At 34.5% G+C, this 24944-nt stretch overlaps 1 protein-coding gene across 1 annotated transcript in view; it reads right to left on the reverse strand.

The window, feature by feature from the left end:
• HFM1 (helicase for meiosis 1) overlaps window positions 1-24944 on the reverse strand; it is a 131958-nt gene that overhangs the window by 73017 nt on the left and 33997 nt on the right. The window contains exons 11-20 of the mRNA XM_060085245.1: window positions 24740-24940; window positions 24568-24656; window positions 20317-20360; window positions 20108-20209; window positions 19576-19721; window positions 18559-18653; window positions 17795-17928; window positions 16959-17006; window positions 12240-12320; window positions 558-649 (exon numbers count right to left, since the gene is read on the reverse strand). Of these exons, the coding sequence (XP_059941228.1) occupies window positions 558-649; window positions 12240-12320; window positions 16959-17006; window positions 17795-17928; window positions 18559-18653; window positions 19576-19721; window positions 20108-20209; window positions 20317-20360; window positions 24568-24656; window positions 24740-24940 (1032 nt within the window). The remainder of the gene's footprint in view (window positions 1-557; window positions 650-12239; window positions 12321-16958; window positions 17007-17794; window positions 17929-18558; window positions 18654-19575; window positions 19722-20107; window positions 20210-20316; window positions 20361-24567; window positions 24657-24739; window positions 24941-24944) is intronic.

Here is a 24944-nt window from a genome sequence, read left to right on the forward strand (position 1 = left end):
TGGTGATATCTTAGTATAGCCTGTTTTTACTCCCATTTTCTCCAAAATCAGTTCTTTTTCCTGGTCTATCACCAATACTATTCTCTTTCTACTGTTATCATTATTCTGATGCAAAGGATTTAGGGAAGAGTTGCAAGTAGGAGGCACATGCATCCCTAAGTGTCCCTCACTCATGGCAGAATTTCCTAATATACCATGCCACGCCACCTTGGAATCTTTCTCAGCACATTCTTTCTCAACATATTACACTTGGTAACCACTACCAAGGTAATCAGCATTATCACATAAGTTGAAAGGCAGTTGCCATCCTGACTTTGGGTATGTATATGAATTTTCTTAGCCCTAACACAGAGATACAATTGGAAATACATTCTAAGGAGTACTATTCTATATCTTACAATCAAAGGCATATAAAGAGGAAAAACATAAGCACTATTAGAAATGCTTTCTTTTCTGCTCATTTATTCTTAAATTGCATGAGATACACAAATTATTTCCCCCAATATTATTTTATACTATATCATTATATATTTATTTTCTTGTGAAAATTAATTTACCAGGTCCAATAAAGTTTCTTTTCCACTGATTGTACAAAATTTCTTCACTGTCTCAAATGTAATATAATACCAAGCCATCAATCTTCCTGCCTCTGTGGGAAAAGATGGAAAAATAAACATTCCCCATCAGCTGAAACAACTTGAATTTTCATCAGTTTAACAAACATTTCCTTAGCGTCTTTGCTGTGCCTTTAACAGCATCAGGTACAAAAGACACCAAAAAATCTGGAAGACACGGTCTCTGGAACCTACAGGTTAGCTAGGGAGATAACCACATGTGAAATAGCTATACTAGAGTACAAAATCCAGTTAATGATAATGTTTACATACACAAACTTAAGTACAGAGGAAATTAAGCCTAAGAGAATGGTCCGTGTGGGATTACCTTCTAGAGAAAATGGGTCTTGAGCAGGATTTTAAAGTAAACAATAGGCCTTGGCAGAAAGGAAATATAGCCATTATGACCTCAGGAAAAAACAAAACTTGTTTATCAAAAGAGTAAAGTTTAAAAGACTATCTTTAGAATAATGTAATGAGAGATATGGCTTGATAAACATAAGACTAAAATTCAGGTCAAATTGACCTGCTTAGAATCTTTGGGCCACCACTTACTAGTTACTAGGTGATCATGTGCAGGTTACTTTACCAGTTTCTTAATGTAATGTGGGAATAATATAAGTATGCATCTCATATGTTTGTTGTGAAGAAGATTAAATGCAATAATACATGCATAGTACTTAGCATAGTGCCCAACATTAAATAAATGTTGCCTACTTTTATTATCAAAACATGATGAAAGATAGAATACAGAGGCCCTGAAATAGCCTTTAAATGCTATAAAGGAGTTTAGATTTTGGTTTTGATTTGTAAAATAACAGAGGACCACTTAAAATTCTTGAGCAATATTTCAATTAAATTGGAATTTGAAACTAAATTGTCTTGGAAATAAAACATCAGGTAGGCTGTGGGTAGCAGGATGGGTAGAGTGAGGATAAGTAATTGATGAAATGGAATTCATTTAAAAGGTTACTGGCTTCAATTATAAGTTGTCAAGAACATTACAAAGAATTTCAAGTCTTGTGAACACACACAAAAAACAGCTGAGAAGAGGAAAAAGGCATACTGCTGCTCAAGGAAAAGGCTAATATTTAAGTATGTGCTACAGGTTTTGCTGAAGAGGAAAGAATTTGACATTCCATCACTTATAGGCATCAAGAATAAGGTACAGTAGACAGAACTTAGACTCAGGAATAGCCACTTTCTCAATTAGGAGTCTAGTGAATATGTTCAGCCAAAACGTGAGTAATGCAGTGGTTCATCAAAGGGAGATTCTAAGAGCAGTGTGTGAGATAGCGAGAATATGGTTACCAAGGGAACTAGTATATATTTAGGGTATATTTAAAGACGTTCCTCTTATCCTAGATGTTTATAAATTAATATAGGGTATCTCCCTGCTAGTGAAAATGAAAGGTTTTGAGAAAAGGCTTGATATTTGCTGGCTTATTAGTAAGGACGAAGGTTTCCTAGGTAAGGTATAAAAATAAACTAGAACGAAAGCTATAAAGAAAATGAGTCAAGGAAGAAAGAATGGAAAGAATTTTTTATAATTTGCAAGTGAAGAGAGAAAATAAAGAGGCAACTTGCTATCAATATAGCTTTTGAATAATGAATGTTCTCATAGTAGAAAATACAGGGTATTTCAAAGTAAAAGTCATAGAGTTGGGGTAAGGGGAGTGGAAGCAGAGGTCATGAGAATGCACCTCTCACATATCCTACTGCAAGAAGTGCTCTGATGGATGGCCCCAGCTGCTATGTTCTGAATCTATCACTATGTACACACCAAGATCACACTTCTCATGAGATACAAACAAATGACTGAGCATGGCAGGAATATTAAGGAAGATCTATAAGCCAAGGGACTCTTTGGATGGGCAACTTTGATTTGAAGATTCCCCATCAACTTTGCCAAATGGTCTTAGGGCTGCATTGCAGGATAAAATTCTCCTTCCTTCTCTCTTTCCTTCCTTTTCTCCTTCCTTCACTCTCCTTCACAGAGGTAAGATTTGCATCCCAGTTTAATGACTTTCCATGCCTTTTGCAGTTACTGCACATTTTCATAAGGTTGTTAATCCTTCATAAATTTGCACAAACTAAGACTTGGCCTTCTAAGCCCTTCTTCTATACACATTAGCAGGCAGAATAGCTAAAAACCCAGACCAGAACACAAGCATACAGATAAAAATACCTAGATACTTGAGTATTATAATCACAAACTGAAAAAGCAAAAACTATATGAAGCAGAATTACTGGAACATACAGACTAAAAATTTAAATATAAAAAATAAATATTCAAAGAGATAAAAGAAGTAATAGTGACACCAAGGAACAAGAAGTCATAAAGAAAGAATCAATTAGAAATAATATGTAAGGAGCGTCCATCTACATTAACAGCAGGCTAAGTAATTATGAACCAACCCCCCTGCTGAAGGCAACTAAGTCAGATAAATGAAACATATGAAATATCTTTTATAAGGCAGCAAAGAACTAACAAGATATTTATCTGGGAGAGGGCTTAAAACCAAAGGGATAAGCACACACAAAATATTTATAAAAACTGACCACATACTGGGCCATAAAACAACTCTCAACAATTCTCAAAAGATTGAAATTATACTGAAAATATTATCTGATACAAAGCAACTGTATCAAATATCAAAAACAACAGCAACAACAAAACTGAAAAGAAAAATAACTAGAAAACCATCATATGTACAGAAATTAAGAACTAGATTTCCAAATAATCCATAGGTCAAAGAAGAAATAATGGAAATTAGAAAATACAACAAACTGATTGATAATGAAACTATTACAAATCACAGCTAATAAAAATTCTTAGCCTTAAATATATAGTATTCCTATACATTTACATAAACCTTTATTTCCTGTAAATATATAGTATATTCCTATAAAATCTTGTGTTCTATAAATTGCATACTAAAAATAACAAGGCTTATGGGAAAAAGTATTGAGGCAAACAACTAAAAAATTCATACAACCTTATAACAAGAGCACTAACCTAAATGATCCTAATAAAAATACTAGCACAGTTAAAAAGACATGTCAAATTCCTCATAAAGTTACATATACATACATGTATGTAACACTTTATGTGTATGTGCTTTAAATAGCTTGATGGTGTAGAGTGTAACAAAAGTTGAGGCTGCTGAGTTAATAAACACAAAGGACAAAATGTCCAATGATTGGGCATTGCATAATATGTGCTTTCAAAGCAGAGTACATGACCAACCTGGGTCCAGAGGAGGAACAGGTAAAACGGCATCATGTACAATACTGTATTCCTCTGAAAAGTCAGCTACATTCAGCTAGAATGTATATTTTATGTTAAGCTGCTGTGATGGTTAAGTTTATGTGTCAACTTAACTGGGCCATAGGGTGCCCAGATATTTGGTCAAATATTATTCTGGGTATGTCTGTAAAGGTGTTTTGGATGATATTAACATTTAAATTGACAGACTGAACACTGATAGAACATTAGTGCTCTTTGCAATATTAATGGATTTCCATTTAAAAGATTTCTGTGGGCAAATAAGAATGTAAAAATCTTAGGCTAATCAATTTCAGCTCTTTTCTACTACCTTTCTTCTTAGCACCTTTAATATGCTACTGAACCCCATGAATCTCCTAGAGAAAATAGTTTAGAGTAAAACTGCATTCTCTATTTTAATTTGGAATCTCTCTCCCCCCACCCCCGGAACACTCACTAAGATAAACTGGTGTATGACATGAAGATCTAAATAGATTTTCACTATATCATTTATTGAAACATCAATCCCAAGGCAGTTCTCAATTTTAATGTGCAAAAGAAGCGTCCAGAGAACAAGCTTAAAATCTAAATTACTAGGTTTTACTCCTAGAAGGTGAGGTTTGTAGGTCTGGAGTAGGGTTCATTAATTTTGTTTTTAACATAACAGCACCCTCAGTTGACTTCAAGAGGAAGTAGTTAACCCAACCGCACTTTAGGAAACATTACCCTGCTACGTGATAAGGAATATTTTCAGCTCCAAGATTGGATTGTCCTTTTGGACATTCCTGCCTGGAGATGGAATGAGTGGGGAATGAAAGAGAAACCAAAGACATCAAACATTTTATAATAGGCTTAACAAACCGGTTATGCTACTGAGAATAAGAGGCAAGTAGAGATATATTTTCCTAATCTTGGACAAAAAAGAGCAACAACTCATGTTTTCAGAGGAATTTTTTTTTTTGCTGTAAATGTTCATTATCCCATTTCATCATCACAACAACCCAGTAAGGTGAGTAGGATATGTAATACATTCTTGTTTTACAGATAAATAAACTAAGGCTCAGTGAGCATAATGTCACAACAAGCATAGTGGCAGAACTGGGACTGAAATCCAGGCATTTGGGACACAAATTTTATGTTCATTCCACTATATAGTATTCCAGGTCAAATTAACTGTTATATGCTCTGGGTGTCAAGTTTCATGTCATATATGTAAGAAAAGATTTCCAATAGAAAACTAACGTTCAAATGTCATAGCAAAGCTAAGAGACCAAGATCTAAACTACAATTCATTTACATAATGACCATAGCTTAAGCTGTGAAGGTAATTTATGTTTTCAAAGAAATTATCATAAACTGGGAATAAAGGTCCAACATCTACACATTTAAGAAGCCCATAGTAAAGCAAAAAAGGTCAGCAAAGAGAAATTGATTAAAGAAGCAGAAAGAGAATCAAAAGAATGTTAAAAAGAAGAAAATTAATCAGGTAGTATTCACTGATGATTGAGAAAGAGGACAAATATTACACATATCATTTATTAGCTATGTTTAAAGGCAGAAGGAATGTTATCAGTGGATTCAAGAAGTTCCACAGGGAAAGAATGATAGTGGGAATAAGATTCTTGAGAATTAAAGTATCTGAAGAATAGATGAAGAAGTTGTACTAGTGATTCTCATGCCCCCTTTAGTGAGACATCCTAGAATACAAAGAAGGCAATTCTCACAAACAAATTAGGTTTATCAGAATGAGAACCATAGGAGAGGAAAAAAATGTTATAAATCTAGGGCTGAGAGTTAGGGAGGTAAATTGTTTTTAAAAACCTCATACAAGTAAATACATATAAAAACATAATACAAAATCATACATTTCTATACTACAGTTGCAAGTATGTAAAAATGCATTTAAAAATGGAAGGATACATGAAATGTTAACAGATAGTCAGATTCTGATTTTTTTAAACTTTCCTATACTTCCTTATTTTTATTCAGTAAAGTATCGCTTCTTAAAAAGTTTAATTTGTTATAATGAAGCCAATATTTTCCCCAAAGAAACTTCTACTCATGAGTGGTAAAAACTACAAAACATTCTTTCTTGCTTCTGTTATACCCTATATGGAATCAAAAAGAGAGAGAAACTCTCAAGGCAGTGGCGGGAGGAGGAGCAGCGGCAGGCGGCGGCAGCGCACCCCGCGTGTGTCTGTGTGAGAGTTTGTACGGGCGTGTGCGCAGCCGAGATATTTCAAAACTGCACATTCTAAAAGAGAAACAAGAGTGGCAGGGATAATTGGTCTCTGAAAGATTACTATAAACTGGACAAAATATAAAAGCACAGAGATTTTGGAGAGGAGTCAACACTCGAGAAAAAAAGGGACATCAGGCCGGGTAGATGAAAGGCTCTTGGTGCTGCAGCCAGGAGTCAGTGCTGTGCCTCTGAAGTGGGAGAGCCAACCTCAGGACGCGGGTCCACAAGAGACCTCCCAGCCCCACATAATATCAAGCAGCGAAAATCTCCCAGAGATCTCCATCTCAACACCAGCACCCAGCTTTAGTCAACGACCAGCAAACTACAGTGCTGGTCACCCTATGCCAAGCAACTAGCAAGACAGGAACACAACCCCACCCATTAACAGAGAGGCTGCCTAAAAACATAATAAGGCCACAGTCACCCCAAAACACACCACCAGATGTGGACCTGCCCACCAGAAAGACAAGATAGAGCCTCAACCACCAGAACACAGGCTCTAGTCCACCCCCACCAGGAAGCCTACACAACCTACTGAAACAACCTTAGCCACTGGGGACAGACACCAAAAACAACGGGAACTACGAATCTGCAGCCTGCAAAAAGGAGACCCCAAACACAGTAACATAAGCAAAATGAGAAGACAGAAAAACACACAGCAGGTGAAGGAGCAAGATAAAAACCTACCAGACCTAACAAATGAAGAGGTAATAGGCAGTCTACCTGAAAAAGAATTCAGAATAATGATAGTAAAGCTGAACCAACATTGTATTTCCAAGGTCCAAAATCTTGGAAATAGAATAGACAAAATGCAAGAAACAGTTAACAAGGACCTAGGAGAACTAAAGATGAATCAAGCATCGATTAAAAACACAATAAATGAAATGAAAAATACTCTACATGGGATCAATAGCAGAATAACTGAGGCAAAAGAACAGATAAGTGAGGTGGAAGATAAAATAGTGGAAATAACTGATGCAGAGCAAAATAAAGAAAAAAGAATGAAAAGAACAGAGGACAGTCTCAGAGACCTCTGGGACAACATTAAATGCACCAACATTCGAATTATAGGGGTTCCAGAAGAAGAAGAGAAAAAGAAAGGGACTGAGAAAATATTTGATGAGATTATAGTTGAAAACTTCCCTAATATGGGAAAGGAAATAGTTAATCAAGTCCAGGAGGCACAGAGAGTCCCATACAGAATAAATCCAAGGATTTAGAAACATATTAATCAAACTGTCAAAAATTAAACACAAAGAAATCATATTAAAAGCAGCAAGGGAAAAGAAACCAAATAACACACAAGGGAATCCCCATCAGGTTAACAGCTGATTTCTCAGCAGAAACTCTACAAGCCAGAAGGGAGTGGCAGGACATAATTAAAGTGATGAAGGAGAGAAACCTGCAACCAAGATTACTCTACCCAGCAAGGATCTCATTCAGATTTGATGGAGAAATTAAAACCTTTACAGACAAGCAAAAGCTGAGAGAGTTCAGCACCACCAAACCAGCTTTACAACAAATGCTAAAGGAACTTCTCTAGGCAAGAAACACAACAGAAGGAATATACCGACAATAACGAACCCAAAGCAATTAAGGAAATGGGAATAGGAACATACATATCAATAATTACCTTAAATGTAAATGGACTAAATGCTCCCACCAAAAGACACAGATTGGCTGAATGGATACAAAAACAAGACCCATATATATGCTGTCTACAAGAGACCCACTTCAGACCTAGAGACACATACAGATTGAAAGTAAGGGGATGGAAAAAGATATTCCATGCAAATGGAAATCAAAAGAAAGCTGGAGTAGCAATTCTTATATCAGACAAAATAGACTTTAAAATAAGGACTATTAGAAGAGACAAAAAAGGACGCTACATAATGATAAAGGGATCGATCCAAGAAGAAGATATAACAATTGTAAATATTTATGCACCCAACATAGGAGCATCTCAATACATAAGGCAAATACTAACAGCCATAAAAGGGGAAATCGACAGTAACACACTCATAGTAGGGGACTTTAACACCCCACTTTCACCAATGGACAGATCATCCAAAATGAAAATAAATAAGGAAACACAATCTTTAAATGATACATTAAACAAGATGGACTTAATTGATATTTATAGGACATTCCATCCAAAAACAACAGAATACACATTTTTCTCAAGTGCTCATGGAACATTCTCCAGGATAGATCATATCTTGGGTCACAGATCAAGCCTCGGTAAATTTAAGAAAATTGAAATTGTATCAAGTATCTTTCCCGACCACAATGCTATGAGACTAGACATCAATTACAGGAAAAGATCTGTAAAAAATACAAACACATGGAGGCTAAACAATACACTACTCAATAACGAAGTGATCACTGAAGAAATCAAAGAGGGAATTAAAAAATACCTAGAAACAAATGACAATGGAGACTGACGACCAAAAACCTATGGGACGCAGCAAAAGCAGTTCTAAGGGGGCAGTTTATAGCAATACAATCCCACCTTAAGAAACAGGAAACATCTCGAGCAAACAACCTGACCCTGCACCTAAAGCAATTAGAAAAAGAAGAACAAAAAAACACCAAAGCTAACAGAAGGAAAGAAATCATAAAGATCAGATCAGAAATAAATGAAAAAGAAATGAAGGAAACGATAGCAAAGATCAATAAAACTAAAAGCTGGTTCTTTGAGAAGATAAACAAAATTGATAAACCATTAGCCAGACTCATCAAGAAAAAAAGGGAGAAGACTCAAATCAATAGAATTAGAAATGAAAAAGGAGAAGTAACAACTGACACTGCAGAAATACAAAAGATCATGAGAGATTACTACAAGCAACTCTATGCCAATAAAATGGACAACCTGGAAGAAATGGATAAATTCTTAGAAATGCACAACCTGCCAAGACTGACTCAGGAAGAAATAGAAAACATGAATAGACCACAAGCACTGAAATTGAAACTGTGATTAAAAAATCTTCCAACAAACAAAAGCCCAGGACCAGATGGCTTCACAGGCAAATTCTATCAAACATTTAGAGAAGAGCTAACACCTATCCTTCTCAAACTCTTCCAAAATATAGCAGAGGGAGGAACACTCCCAAACTCATTCTACGAGGCCACCATCACCTTGATACCAAAACCAGGCAAGGATGTCACAAAGAAAGAAAACTACAGGCCAATATCACTGATGAACATAGATGCAAAAATCCTCAACAAAATACTAGCAAACAGAATCCAACAGCACATGAAAAGGATCATACACCATGATCAAGTGGGGTTTATTCCAGGAATGCAAGGATTCTTCAATACACGCAAATCAATCAATGTGATACACCATATTAACAAGTTGAAGGAGAAAAACCATATGATCATCTCAATAGATGCAGAGAAAGCTTTTGACAAAATTCAACACCCATTTATGATAAAAACCCTGCAGAAAGTAGGCATAGAGGGAACTTTCCTCAACATAATAAAGGCCATATATGACAAACCCACAGCCAACATTGTCCTCAATGGTGAAAAACTGAAACCATTTCCACTAAGATCAGGAACAAGACAAGGCTGCCCACTCTCGCCACTCTTATTCAACCTAGTTTTGGAAGTTCTAGCCACAGCAATCAGAGAAGAAAAGGAAATAAAAGGAATCCAAATTGGAAAAGAAGAAGTAAAGCTGTCACTGTTTGCAGATGACATGATACTATACATAGAGAATCCTAAAGATGCTACCAGAAAACTACTAGAGCTAATCAATGAATTTGGTAAAGTAGCAGGATACAAAATTAATGCACAGAAATCTCTTGCATTCCTGTACACTAATGATGAAAAATCTGAAAACGAAATCAAGAAAACATTCCCATTTACCATTGCAAGAAAAAGAATAAAATATCTAGGAATAAACCTACCTAAGGAGACAAAAGACCTGTATGCAGAAAATTAGAAGACACTGATGAAAGAAATTAAAGATGATACAAATAGATGGAGAGATATACCATGCTCCTGGATTGGAAGAATCAATATTGTGAAAATGACTCTACTACCCAAAGCAATCTACAGATTCAATGCAATCCCTATCAAACTACCACTGGCATTTTTCACAGAACTAGAACAAAAAAATCTTAAAAATTGTACATAGACACAAAAGACCCCGAATAGCCAAAGCAATCTTGAGAACGAAAAACGGAGCTGGAGGAATCAGGCTCCCTGACTTCAGACTATACTACAAAGCTACAGTAATCAAGACAGTGTGGTACTGGCACAAAAACAGAAATATAGATCAATGGAACAGGATAGAAAGCCCAGAGATAAACCCACACACATATGGTCAACTTATCTTTGATAAAGGAGGCAGGAATGTACAGTGGAGAAAGGACAGCCTCTTCAATAAGTGGTGCTGGGAAAACTGGACAGGGACATGTAAAAGTATGAGATTAGATCATTCCCTAACACCATACACAAAAATAAGCTCAAAATGGATTAAAGACCTAAATGTAAGGCCAGAAACTATCAAACTCTTAGAGGAAAACATAGGCAGAACACTCTATGACATAAATCACAGCAAGATCCTTTTTGACCCACCTCCTAGAGAAATGGAAATAAAAACAAAGATAAACAAATGGGACCGAATGAAACTTCAAAGCTTTTGCACAGCAAAGGAAACCATAAACAAAACCAAAAGACAACCCTCAGAATGGGAGAAAATATTTGCAAATGAAGCAACTGACAAAGGATTAATCTCCAAAATTTATAAACAGCTCATGCAGCTCAATAGCAAAAAAACAAACAACCCAATCCAAAAATGGGCAGAAGACTTAAATAGGCATTTCTCCAAAGAAGATATACAGACTGCCAACAAACACATGAAAGAATGCTCAACATCATTAATCAGTAGAGAAATGCAAATCAAAACTACAATGAGATATCATCTCACACCAGTCAGAATGGCCATCATCAAGAAATCTAGAAACAATAAATGCTGGAGAGGGTGTGGAGAAAAGGGAACACTCTTGCACTGCTGGTGGGAATGTGAATTGGTACAGCCACTATGGAGAACAGTATGGAGGTTCCTTAAAAAACTAAAAATAGAACTACCATATGATCCAGCAATCCCACTACTAGGCATATACCCTGAGAAAACCATAATTCAAAAAGAGACATGTACCAAAATGTTCATTGCAGCTCTATTCACAATAGCCCGGAGCTGGAAACAACCTAAGTGTCCATCATCGGATGAATAAATAAAGAAGATGTGGCACATATATACAACGGAATATTACTCAGCCATAAAAAGAAATGAAACTGAGCTATTTGTAATGAGGTGGATAGACCTAGAGTCTGTCATACAGAGTGAAGTAAGTCAGAAAGAGAAAGACAAATACCGTATGCTAACACATATATATGGAATTTTAAAAAAATGTCATGAAGAACCTAGGGGTAAAACGGGAATAAAGACACAGACCTACTTGTGAATGAACTTGAGGATATGGGGAGGGGGAAGGGTAAGCTGTGACAAAGCGAAAGTGAGGCATGGACATATATACACTACCAAACGTAAGGTAGATAGATAGTGGGAAGCAGCTGCAGAGCACAGGGAGATCAGCTCGGTGCTTTGTGACCGCCTGGAGGGGTGGGAGGGAGGGAGATGCATGAGGGAAGGGATGTGGGAACAGATGTATATGTGTGACTGATTCGCTTTGTTATAAATCAGAAACTAATAAAAAAAAATAAAATTAAAAAAAAAAGAGACAGAGAGAAAAGGAGCCTAAGTAATCATCCAGATAAGCAGTGTTTGAATAATTAAGAATTGGCAAAAGGATAGCTACAAGAGTTATGACAGGACTGAAGCAACCCAAAGATTTGAGCATTTTAATCCTCTGCTAAAAGTCACCAGAGTTAGCAAACACAAATTCCATGCCTGTCAAAAAGAAGCTCTATAATTTCAGAAATAGGACTCGTATAAATTGATCATGCTAATAATGATGATACCCTATTGAGAACTGAAACCACAATTTAATTTTACCATCATTTAAATTTTAGTAGAAAAAAATTTTTAATTTAGCCTTAAGTAAGCAATTGTTAAATTTACTAACAATGATGGAAAAATTACCAGTTGGTCTGAAATTAACATCTTCATCCATCTTTATCAGGTCCAGAGATGATAAATCATTCAGATTCTTCAAACATAATTCTGTTCAATTATAGAGAACACATTTTCTACTTTAGTAAAATAAAGAAGCAACACAAAATAGAATTTATTATAAAATATCCTGAAGGTGTATTTCTGTGTAATTGTTCTGGGAAGAACTGTAGTTCCTATTTAAGTGGTTAAAAAAAAAACTCATTTAAACAAAAGAGCTGACTAATATGCTGAAACATTTTTCTAACAGTAAAGATAATACAAATAATAAAAATAACACTCAAGTGATAACATTTACAACTTGGAGCTTTTAAAATGATATATTTGTACTATCTCATTTAATCCTCAAAACACAACATGGCAGGTATTAATATTATTTCATATACCAGTTAGGAAATTAAAGAATAGAGAAGCTAAGTGACTTGCTCCAGGTCTAAATAACTGTTTTGCCATTTGACTTCCAATATGGCAGTAGTTTTTCTTTTTAAAAAAGCTTTAAGATATATACACACAAAGTATAAAGAGTCAAATAGTTCTACAGAAATTGTTCAAAAAACACCAGTCTTTCCCCTCCTCGTTTGCCACACTCTTAAGATAACCATTATGACTATTTTAGCTGATGTTTCTAGTATTTACTTCAGCATCTCTGAATATGACACTATTGCACCTGGAAGGAACCTCTAAATAGGAAGCAATGCAAGTTCACTCTCACTGATTGATGGGGATCAGAGCAATTGTAGTAACCTGTTGCATTCAGTGTTCTCTCTGTTCCCTGCTATAAAGACACAGACCTACTAGAGAATGGACTTGAGGATATGGGGAGGGGGAAGGGTAAGCTGTGACAAAGTGAGAGAGTGGCATGGACATATATACACTACCAAACGTAAAATAGCTAGCTAGTGGGAAGCAGCCACATAGCACAGGGAGATCACCTCGGTGGTTTGTGACCACCTAGAGGGGTGGGATAGGGAGGGTGGGAGGGAGGGAGACACAAGAGGGAAGAGATATGGGAACATATGTATATGTATAACTGATTCACTTTGTTATACAGCAGAAACTAACACACCATTGTAAAGCAATTATACTCCAATAAAGATGTTAAAAAAAAAAAAGCCTAGGAGATTGGAGGCAGTTAACAGCAGAGAGTGGGAATACCACAACCTATTCAATGTTACATAGAAGAGCCATTCACAAAAACATAACCCTTAGAAAGCAGGATTCTTTGAAAAATACTTTAGTTTAAGCAACATTGCTAAGGCACCTTGATAGTTTTAAGTATTTGGTTAAGTAAGGCTTCTGAAGTCTTTGCTAATTTTCTTAATTACCCCCTATTAAATTAACATTCAGTGGCCATCAACAAAAGTCTACACATAATAAATGCTGGAGAGGGTGTGGAGAAAAAGGAACCTTCCTACACTGTTGGTGGGAATGTAAATTGGTACAGCCACTAAGGAGAACAGTATGGAGGTTCCTTAAAAAACTAAAAATAGAGTTAGCATATGATCCTGCAATCCCACTCCTGGGCATATAGAAAACTAAAATTTGAAAAGATACATGCACCCCAATGTTCATTGCAGCACTATTTACAATAGTCAAGACATGGAAGCAACCTAAATGTCCATCAACAGAGGAATGGATAAAGAAGATGTGATATATATATATATATACACACATAATAGAATATTACTCAGACATAAAAAAGAATGAAATAATGCTATTTGTGGCAACATGGATGGATGGATGGATGGATCCAGAGATTATCATACTAAGTGAAGTAAGCAAGACAGAGAAAGACAAATATCACATGATATCACTTATATGTAGAATCTAAAAAAAAATAAATAATACAAATGAACTTATTTACAAAACAGGAAGAGACTCACAGACATGGAAAACAAACTTGTGGTTACCAAAGGGGAAAGAGGGAGAAGGATAAATTAGGAGGTTGGGATTAACATGTACACACTACTATATATAAAATAGATAACCAACAAGGACCTGCTGTATAAGCACAGGAAACTATACTCAATATTTTGTAATAATATATAAGGGAAAAGAATCTGAAAAAATATATACATATATATAAAACTGAATCACTATACTGTACACCTGAAACTAACACGACATTGTAAATCGACTACACTTTAAAAAAAAAACCAATGCTCTCAAGTTTCAACTTCAAAAAAATTAATATTCAGTAAGTTAATCAAACAAGAATGCTTATTATATGCTGAGCACTATTCTAAGCTTAAAGTTTATAGTAGTGAACAAGGCAAGGTTCTTCCTCTATAAAACTTATATTTTACTGAAGAAAGCAATCAATAACAAATAAATAATATAATTTCAGGTATTGAAAAGTATTACAAAGGAGGGAGAGATTGGGATTGACATGTACACACCACTATATTTAAAACAGATAACCAGGAAGGACCTACTGTATAGCACAAGGAACTTTGCTCAATATTCTATAATAACCTAAATGGGAAAAGAATTTGAAAAATAATAGATACATGTATATGTATAACTGAACCACTGTGCTGTACGCCTGAAACTAACACAACATTGTTACTCAACTATACTCCAATGTAAAATAAAAATTTTAAAAAAAGAAAGGTATTATGAAGGAAAATAAAGCTGAGAAAGTAACTAAAGAATAACAGAGTTTTTTAAGCTTTTATTTAATTAAGCTTACGTGTATTTCAGATACACAGCTTATAATTTCTGATTAAAGTAAGGATGTAGTCATCCTAATTTTCAACATAAACACATCACCTTTTCCAAGAGCAGGAAAACAGCAGTAACAATATGGAAATTGTTTTTCCTTTGTCTCTGTAAATGTGGGTTTAAATAAGGTAGTCCAGGAAGGTCTCTCTGAGGAGTTGATATGTAAACAAAGACCTGAATGAAATGAAGGTTCAGGCCACGTAAAATATGCAAGAAGTGTTTCAGGAATAAAGAGAGTGCAAGGACCTGAAGTGTGAACAAGCTTGATGTGGTTAAGGAACAGCAAGATAGCCAATTTGGACAGAGTGGAATAAATGAGGAGAAAGTAACAAGAGATGAAGTTAGAGAAATAGGCATGGGGATACCAAATAGGACTTTGTGGGTTCTGGTGAAAGTTTGCATTTTATTCTAAGAGTGATGGGAGAGCTACTGGAGGATACTGAGTAAGAAAGTATAACCAAATTTAGGAAACAGCATATTCTATGCTAAAGACCCTTCCTAAGAAATTTAAGGCAGACCTCTAAGCAAACCAAAACATTCTATCCAGTTATATAATAAATTTGGCTATTCTTTATAGGCAAAACTTAGCCACCTATAATAACTGAAAATAAGACAAATATGAACGTTAAGAATATTTAAGAAAAGTTAAATCTATTTTTTTTTTTTTTTTTTTTGTGGTATGTGGGCCTCTCACTGTTGTGGCCTCTCCCGTTGCGGAGCACAGGCTCCGGACGCGCAGGCTCAGCGGCCATTGCTCATGGGCCCAGCCGCTCCGTGGCATGTGGGATCTTCCCAGACCGGGGCACGAACCCATGTCCCCTGCATCGGCAGGCGGACTCTCAACCAGTGCGCCATCAGGGAAGCCCCGAAAAGTTAAATCTTTACAGTTACCAGAATATAGCAAGATATTTCTTGGTCTGTCTCATTTTGTGTATTTGATCATTATGATAAAAAATATGTGCTTTTAAAACTCCATTACAAATTTGGTCAATACATAAAGAATAATACAACTATATTATAGATCTGTTTCTCAACAGCTGCATCATGAACATAAGCTATTGCTAATCACCATTTTTTTTGTTTTTTTTGCGGTACGTGGGTCTCTCACTGTTGTGGCCTCTCCCGTTGCGGAGCACAGGCTCCGGACGCGCAGGCTCAGTGGCCATGGCTCATGGGCCTAGCCGCTGTGCGGCATGTGGGATCTTCCTGGACCGGGGCACGAACCCATGTCCCCTGCATTGGTAGGCGGACTCTCAACCACTGCGCCACCAGGGAAGCCCCTAATCAGCATGTTTTAACAATATATTTATTCTTTAAGCAAGACAATTTTACTGCTTCATCCTTATCTCTGCATTTTTATTTGCCATATGTGTATATCCAAGTAAAGAATAAATTAAAATTGGCTAAATATTTTTAGGGATCTAACATATTTTCTTTTCCTGGAAGACAGTCTCAATACAATGAAGAGACAGCAATTTCTACTCCTAATAAATGCTTAACAATCTTTTGATATTTTAAAAGATAGGTAATGAAATACTGAGTGATTAACTGAAAACTAAAACTGACGTTTGATAGGAATACTTCATTAGCACAGATTAGGATAAGAAGCCCATAATCAAGCTTGGCTTATATTTTCAATTAAAATTAAACTAGAAAAGGAACATAAAGAGTTGAGTATCTATAGGCAACATTTCCAAAGACCAGGATCATTTTAAAAATAAAAACAAACCAAGTTAACATGTTATACAAAGGAAGACATTCTGATAGAATTAATAAATAGATTAATACAGAGAAAACAACACGTGCCAAGCTTTATTTACCTGTGAAAAAGAAATCCATATTTTCTTTTCTGCAAACAAGGTTACTTTAAAAAATACTTTACCAGAGCCTTTTTACTTTCATAATAACTAGACTTTTTCATTAAAATTTATAGAATATAATTTTTTAGAAGGAAATGCATCTAACCTTGTAATTTTGATTCAATTCCATCTTTGCTCAATCCAGGTGCAAAACCTATATAAGTTATGACAATTTATTAAAAATAAAATAGAATGAGATGAATTCATCTTTATAGGCTCACTTTATACCCCAGTTAACTAGAAAAAAGTAATCTAACTCAATCTTAAATAGAAGAAAAAAGTAGCTTAAAGTTAAAGCAAGGCTTAAACATCTATAGAAAATAACCACTGTTGTGAAATCCTTTCAATATCAAGTGGCTATCTCTTGTTCATTTTATTGTTTAACAGTGACCAGGAATACTACATGTATTTTTTTTCCTTAGAGGTCTGAAAGTTTTGAACCTGTGTGTATTAGAATGGTATTATAACACGTCAGGTTTTAATTTGATATTCTGCAATCCCAAGCATTTTTATTTGCTAACCTGTACCACATGAAAGAACCCTCTAGAAGCAACATAACCATATGTGTGCTAGCTTTAGAAGAAAATTCCAGCAGCAACAGTATTACTATATACTTTGAACACCAGTTCAGACAAAATTCAAAACTTCTTTTTGACTTTAACTTATTTTAAATAATTTTAGGCATTTTAAAAATTTTTATTGATAATATTTTTCTAAAAGATCTATTTTTAATGGTGTTGATTTCAAGCCTTATTAAAAGACTAGAAGTAAAACAGATAAAGATTTCTCACGTTTCTCTACTCTTGCTCTAACTGTATTTGTTATAATTGTTTTTACTTCTGCTAACTATTAGTTTCTATCATCTATTCTGTGACTTATTAGTATAAAGTAGGCCCAACTGTGTTGATAAAATTACTACTCTTCAAAATCAAAGTAACAAACCATAATGAGATGGATTTTTCAAGGCTCTGATATAAAGCAAGGTTGATCGTATCCATTCCAAAGCAACATTCACATCTGTGATGGTATGCAATACTATCTCCGCATTTAAATGCTCAATAAGATGTCTGTGCAAACTAATGGAAAAAAAAACTTTTCATTAGTAATATATATTTCAGTGCCATACAACTCTTACTTGTTTAGAATAATATTTGAATAATTCAATAATATAATTGAATAATATTGTTACTTTAATAATTCATGAAAGTTAACTTAATTTTCAAAAATATGACAAAACCTAAAAATATCAGTTTAACTTTTAAAATGATTATAGATTTCTCTCTATTCCATGGATCTAGAAGACATTATTGCTTAAAAAATGGGTGGGGAGTGGATTACATGCTATTTTCCCCAAAAGTATTATAATCAAACACTTTACTAGAAGGTCTCAGGTTGCCTGTCTCCTACTATTATGCAAATTTTAAAGATGTAAAAAGGTGTGCAAATTACATTCCTCCCATTACTAATTTGGCCTTTTATAACAAGGATACATGCAACTGCATGCTAAGAAGCATTGCTGAACAAAGATATTACACTGTCTCTTTTTTAACTATTAAATTTCTTAAAAGTACACAAACTTTCTAACTAGATTATTGAAAAGTTTCAAGAAAATGGCCTTAGAAAATCCCCTAATATATTAAAAGGAAAAATGGAGCCTATATTAACATTAACATATTAACATCTTTTAGGAATATTTTCCATATTACCTGCTTTCTACAGTGTCACTACAAGCTAGCATCTGAATATACTTCTCTTTTGTACTTAACCGAGTCATAATAACTGCAGTAGCTGTAGTGTCAAACTAGAAGAAAAAAAAAAAAAAAAGAAAGAAAAAAGAGAAACTTAGTAAAGAAAAGCACATGTTGATACCAGTCTTCTTCATTAACTCAAGATTTTCATTCTATATTAAACAACAGGTCAAAAAGGCCTTAAAAATGTTTCTGAATTTGAATGTTAACTGAAAATTTGACTTAAAAACCTTCCAAGAGTATAGATGTAAAGTACCACTTTGGTTTCAATGTAACATAATTTTGGCAGTAGTAAAATCAAAACAAACTTAGGTAACTGGTTAAAAGCTGTAAGATTCGGTGCAATTTACATATAATCTAATTTATCCTATAATAATTATAAATTTGTATGACACAATATTTTGATATTCTTTGAAAAGATATTCTTCCTAAATTTTCCCTTAGTACCTATATGAATGACTTCTTTATTCAAGAATTTGTCAGATTAGGCCATGTTTTGTAATGTGTATGCGCTGATTTTTAATTGTCACAATATCTTGGGACCACTATTGGCATTTTGTGCTAGGATCCAGGGACGGTACATGTTCTGCAATGTATAACAGCCCTACACAATGAAAAACTGTCCCATCCAAAATGCCAATAGCATCCCTATTCAGAATAAAAAACAAACAAAAAGTACTCAAAACCAAAAAAACCCTTTAACAGCATACACATTAATAAACCCAACCATTTAACAACCCAACCATTCATCAACCAGTGGGAGCTTAAAGGGAATGAAGGGAGTATGTCTCCTTTGGTGAGACTTGTTTCACTTCTACTCCTCCATTAAAGTAAATTTTCTTAGTTACATTTATGCTTAAACCTAATCTAAACGTGAAATGTTAATCTTTTGTTTAACAAAAAATACACAATTTTTTTTTTGCTTTTTATCTTGTCTTTAAAATAAATTACAAAAAGTGAAACACTGTCACTTACTTGAGGTCGACCAGCTCTACCAATCATCTGTAGAATATCTGTTTCACTGTACTCTTCAAACATTCCTCCAGCATAATGCATTGTAGATTTTATAACTACTAGGTGAGCAGGCAAATTTACTCCCATGGCTAAGGTACTGGTAGTAACTGCATCAAATTAAGGAATATTATTTTTAAGTCATATAACTTTATTGCTTCAAGCAAACATTTTCTTATAAAAGATATATTCTTATAAATGTAATAAAACTCATATATAGGAAATTTAGAATAAAAAGGAAAAAGAAAACAACATTACAATGTAAAACAATATATCTTAAAACCAAAAAGCTACTAATTCTTACTTTTCAAATTGCACTATGTTCAGTAAGATGATAAAGAACTAAAATTGCCAGAGAGTTTACTATAGCACATATATGTATGGATAGTTATATAATTTCAGATTCTTGGAAGAAAAGCAGAAATAAGTCAGAATACCTGAGCTTTTTCTTTTTCCAAAAGGTCTTATAATATTCACAAGAATACGTTTTACTTACAGAGAACTGGTAGATCTCCAACAGTAAAAGCTCCTTCAACTACTTTTCTATCTGACAGCTCCATACCAGCATGATGATAAGCAACACCACGTATTAAGATATCTATAAAAGAAATATATCCTCTGTTATGTACTGTTGATATTTCATCAGTAATTGGCTCTTTTTATCTAAAGCTGAAAATACTATTCAAAAATTATCTCTAAACCTACCTCTCAGTTTTGAATCTCTTATGGAATATGCACACTTATGTAACCTATTTTAAAAAACACAAAATTATTGAGTTATTCCCATTAACATCAAAACTCTTAGTGTATTAGTTAATTATTTTGAAGATTACAGATATCAAAATATTTTCACATCATTTTCTGAAAACCATCTTTAAATATCTAACTTTCATACTGAGAAGTTCCTAATTTTATAACTAAGAATAAAAAACCTTAATAATCCAATTTTAAAAAGGGCAGAGGACCTGAATAGACATTTTTTTCAAAGATGACATCCAAATGGACAGCAGAACAAGAAAAGGTACTCAACATCACTAATCATCAGATAAATGGAAATCAAAACCACAATGAGATATACCCTCACACCTGTCAGAATGGCTATTATCAAAAAGACAACAAATAAGTGTTGGTGAGGATGTGGAGAAAAGGGAACCCTCATGCACTATTGGTGGAAATGTAAATTAATGCAGCCACTATGGAAAACAATATGGAGATTCCACAAAAATTTTAAAATAGAACTACCATATGATCCAGCAATTTCACTCCTAGGTATTTATCCAACAAAAACAAAACCACCAATTCAAAAAGACATATACACCCCTATGTTCATTGCAGCATTATTTACAATAGCCATTATATGGAAGCAACCTAAGTGTCCAACAATAGATGAATGGATAAAGCAGATGTGGTACTTGTGTGTGTGTGTGTGTGTGTGTGTATAAAATATTACTCAGCCATAAAAAAGAATGAAATCTTGCCATTTATGATAACTGGATGAACCTACAGGGTATTATGCTAAGTGAGATAAGTCAGACAGAGAAAGACAAATAAGTGAAATAAGTCAGACAGAGAAAGACAAATACCATATGATTTCACTCATGTGGAATCTAAAAAACAAATGAACAAACATAAAATAAAAACAGAGTCATAGATACAGAAAACAAACAGGTGGTTGCCAGAGGGGAGAGAGGTGGGTGGAGGAAAGAAATGGGTGAGGGACATTAAAAGGAACAAACTTCCAGTTATGAAATAAATGAGTCATGGGTACAAAATGTAGAGTGTGGGAATATAGTCAATAATTATGTAATATCTTGCATAGTGACAGACTGTAACTAGACTTATCATGGTGATCATTTTGAAATGTATGGAAATACTAAATCACTGTGTTGTGTAATAGGTACTAACACAGTGTTGAAGGTCAATTATACTTCAAAAACGAACAAATTCATGGAAAAAGAGATTAGATTTGTTGAGGGGTTGGGGGCTGGGGAGGGGCAACTGGATGAAGGAGTCAAAAGGCACAAACTTCCAGTTATAAGATAAATAGGTACTAGGGATATAACATACAACATGATAAATATAATTAACACTGCTGCATGTTAAATATAAAAGTTGTTAAGAGAGTAAATGCTAACAGTTCTCATCACAAGTGAAAAACATTTCTATTTCTTTAATTTTGTATCTATATGTACGGATGATGAATATGCACTAAACTTACTGTGGTAATCATTTCATGCTATATGTAAGTCAAATCTTTATTCTGTACACCCTAAACTTATACAGTGCTATATGTCAATTGTATCTCAATAAAACTGGGGAAAATAGGGAAATAAATAATTATAAATAAAATCACCAAAAAAAAAAAAAGAGAGAAAAATACCCCCAAAGGCTCAGGAAATATTTTCACTATGAGAATACTACCAATTAACTTCCTGAAGTTAACTAAAATTTTTCAAAATATAGAAATATTTTTTAAGTTAAATGCATGATACAACAGAAAAATTATTTTTAAAAAAGCTAAAGAGACCGGAGTACACAAAAAGTTGGGCATGTTAGACAAGTTTAGAAACCTTAGTAACAGAATCTGGGGTTTATGGGCAAAAAGAAATCTTGTGGGAGCTGCTAGAATGTGACTGGTTAAAGGGGAATTGACATAAGCAGCGGTCTCTTCCCCTAGTCTATAGCAACTCAAAATGGCATTCCGCTCCTTTTCACTTATGCTTTTCTCAGGGAATGAAGTAAAAGCCGAACATACAAATGAAAATCTATTCAACTGTTTATTGTTCCTGAGTAACAGACTGACCATGATATATGATAAATATTCTCTAGAGTATAAAACAAAGAGGTAGGTAGAAAGAAATCTATGTTATTGTTATCTTGATAGCATTAATTTCACATTTTCCCTTTCTGTCTACCTCTTAGACCTCATGTACTTTTTTGGTTATAAGCTCTATTTCGGTTTCTCTTTCTCTGGCTCTCTACTGTATCTTACTGTTTAATCATGCTTTGCTGATGTTTGTAACAAAAGCTGCACCATAGAGAGTTTCTATGTTATGTCAGTAACTAAGGAGATCAAGTTAAATCCTTAAAGCAGAAGTAAAATTATGAAAATAGTATATACAGCATGGATAGGTGGCTGCATATGTAATTCTTTAATGCACTAAATGAGTAGAGATCCACCCTTTTAGTGGATAGAAAGTCAAATGTCAGAAAGCTAAAGTGGTATCCTCTAGGTTTGGTACACATCTTTGGTTGAAAAGTAACCAGAGGTGTAGCCACAGGGTAGACTGTAATTGGAAAGCTGATCTGATCCAAAGTGAAGAAAAGTACATCCCCCCCCATAGAAAATTAGTCAGAAAAATCAGTATCTGCTCGTATCCACATGTAATGATTTAATCCAATTTTGGTTTAAGGTCTACCACTAAACTTATTTATTTATTTTCAAAAGTTGTTATTAATAATAAGCTAATATTAGTAGTAAGCATGTGCCGGCACTCTGCTGAGTCTTGCTAAGATTGAGGGGTAAATTAGATGACCATGAGTCCTTCTTTCCTCAAGATGTTTACAATCTAAGGAATAGAACAGATATTAAATAACAATTAAACAAAAGCATATGTATTATAATTACAGTAAGTTTTATGAGATAAAAATATAGGGTGCCTGTAAAAGCAAATAAAGGGACACTAAGAATCATGGAAAACTTCTTAAGAAACTGATACTAAAGGTGAGACTTGAAGGATGAATAAGAGGTAAAAAACAATTCTGGGCAAAGAAAATATGATTCAGGAAAGCTCTGTGTAGGATAACAGTTTGGTGTATTCACAGAACACATTATACAGAGTATTGCAGGTGATATTAGGTATTTAGGATTTTAGCCTAATGACAACAAGAAACCATTATAAGTGATTTAGGCAGAAAAATGACATGTTTAGATTTGTAATTTTAAATAATCACTCTGCTATGAATGTAACAGATTAAAGTGGGATAAGAGTGTGTTTGTGGTCATCAGATAAAAGGCAAGAAATTAATAATTACTTGAATGGGGGAGGTGGCAGTGCTGATGAAGATAAAATGATATATTTGAGATATATTTACAAGTAAGAATAGACAGGACTTGGTAATTGATTGCCTATGGGGAAGAAGGTGAAGGAGATGTCAATGACAGGTTTCTGCATGAGCAACTAGGGAGATGATAAGTAATCAGGATGGGGAACACTGGAGGAGGAACTGATTTGAGAGAAAGAACCAAGGTTCTCTTTTGGACATACTGAGTTTGACATGCCCACAGATATACAATCGGAGATGTCAGGCAGATGGACGGTAGACCTGGAGCTCAGAATGGAGGTCTGTGTTGGAGCTATAAATTTGTAATTTCACAGACATATATAAATATGTGTATACATATATTCTTTGAACCATGTGATAATGAGACTCAAATACCTAGGAGTGCGGCATTAGAAAGAATGAACCTTGGATAGAACCCCTAGAATGTTAACATTTAAGAATCAGGTATTATAAGTGAAAAGGGACTGAGAATGAGTAGAAAGCAAAGTAACAAGAAACAGGGTAGAAATGATCATGGAAACACAGAGTCTGGAATTTTTAAATTAGGTGGGCGTGGTCAAATGTGTTAGAAGCTCCTGAGAGATCAATTAACAAGATCAGCTTTAGTAAAAGATTACAACAGATACTGGATTGAAAGTGAGTAAAAAACTGAAGACAGCAATATGAATAATCTTTCAAATCTGGCTATGAAATAAAGAAGACAGGATCACAGTTGCATCAAGATTCATTGTCTTACTTAATCTTCCAACTTACTTTTATTCTTATTTTACAGATGAGGAAACTGAGGCTTAGAGAGGTCAAGTAACTTGAAAAGGTCAATCCAGTTTTCTCATCTCATCTAGGTTATCCCTAAAAGTCTTTGTACCTCCAAGAAAAAATTTTAAAATATACCTCTGTTTCTGTTCCACAGTCATAACAAATTTCGCATCTTTCACAAAAACAGAAGCAGCCTGTTGCACACCTTTCCTTGTTGCACAAAACTAAAAATGAATGAATACATTTTGTATTAATCATATTAAAAACTGAACATTACACTAAAAAATAAGCAACCAACAAACCATACCACAAGCGTGGGTTTCTGATCAGAGTACGTTTGTATAACACTGGCAATTTTGTAGTTGAGGGTTAAATCAAACTTAAATTCGGTTTGGTTATTACTGCAGGGAAATCCAAGGACCACTTTCTCAAGTTTCACTGGTCTATGTCTCTCATCCATTTTCAGACATACAGCAGATCTTTCACCATCTGAAAGCCATTCTGCAATCTTT

Source organism: Mesoplodon densirostris, chromosome 2 (assembly GCF_025265405.1).
Source record: "Mesoplodon densirostris isolate mMesDen1 chromosome 2, mMesDen1 primary haplotype, whole genome shotgun sequence".
Lineage (NCBI taxonomy): Eukaryota > Metazoa > Chordata > Mammalia > Artiodactyla > Ziphiidae > Mesoplodon > Mesoplodon densirostris.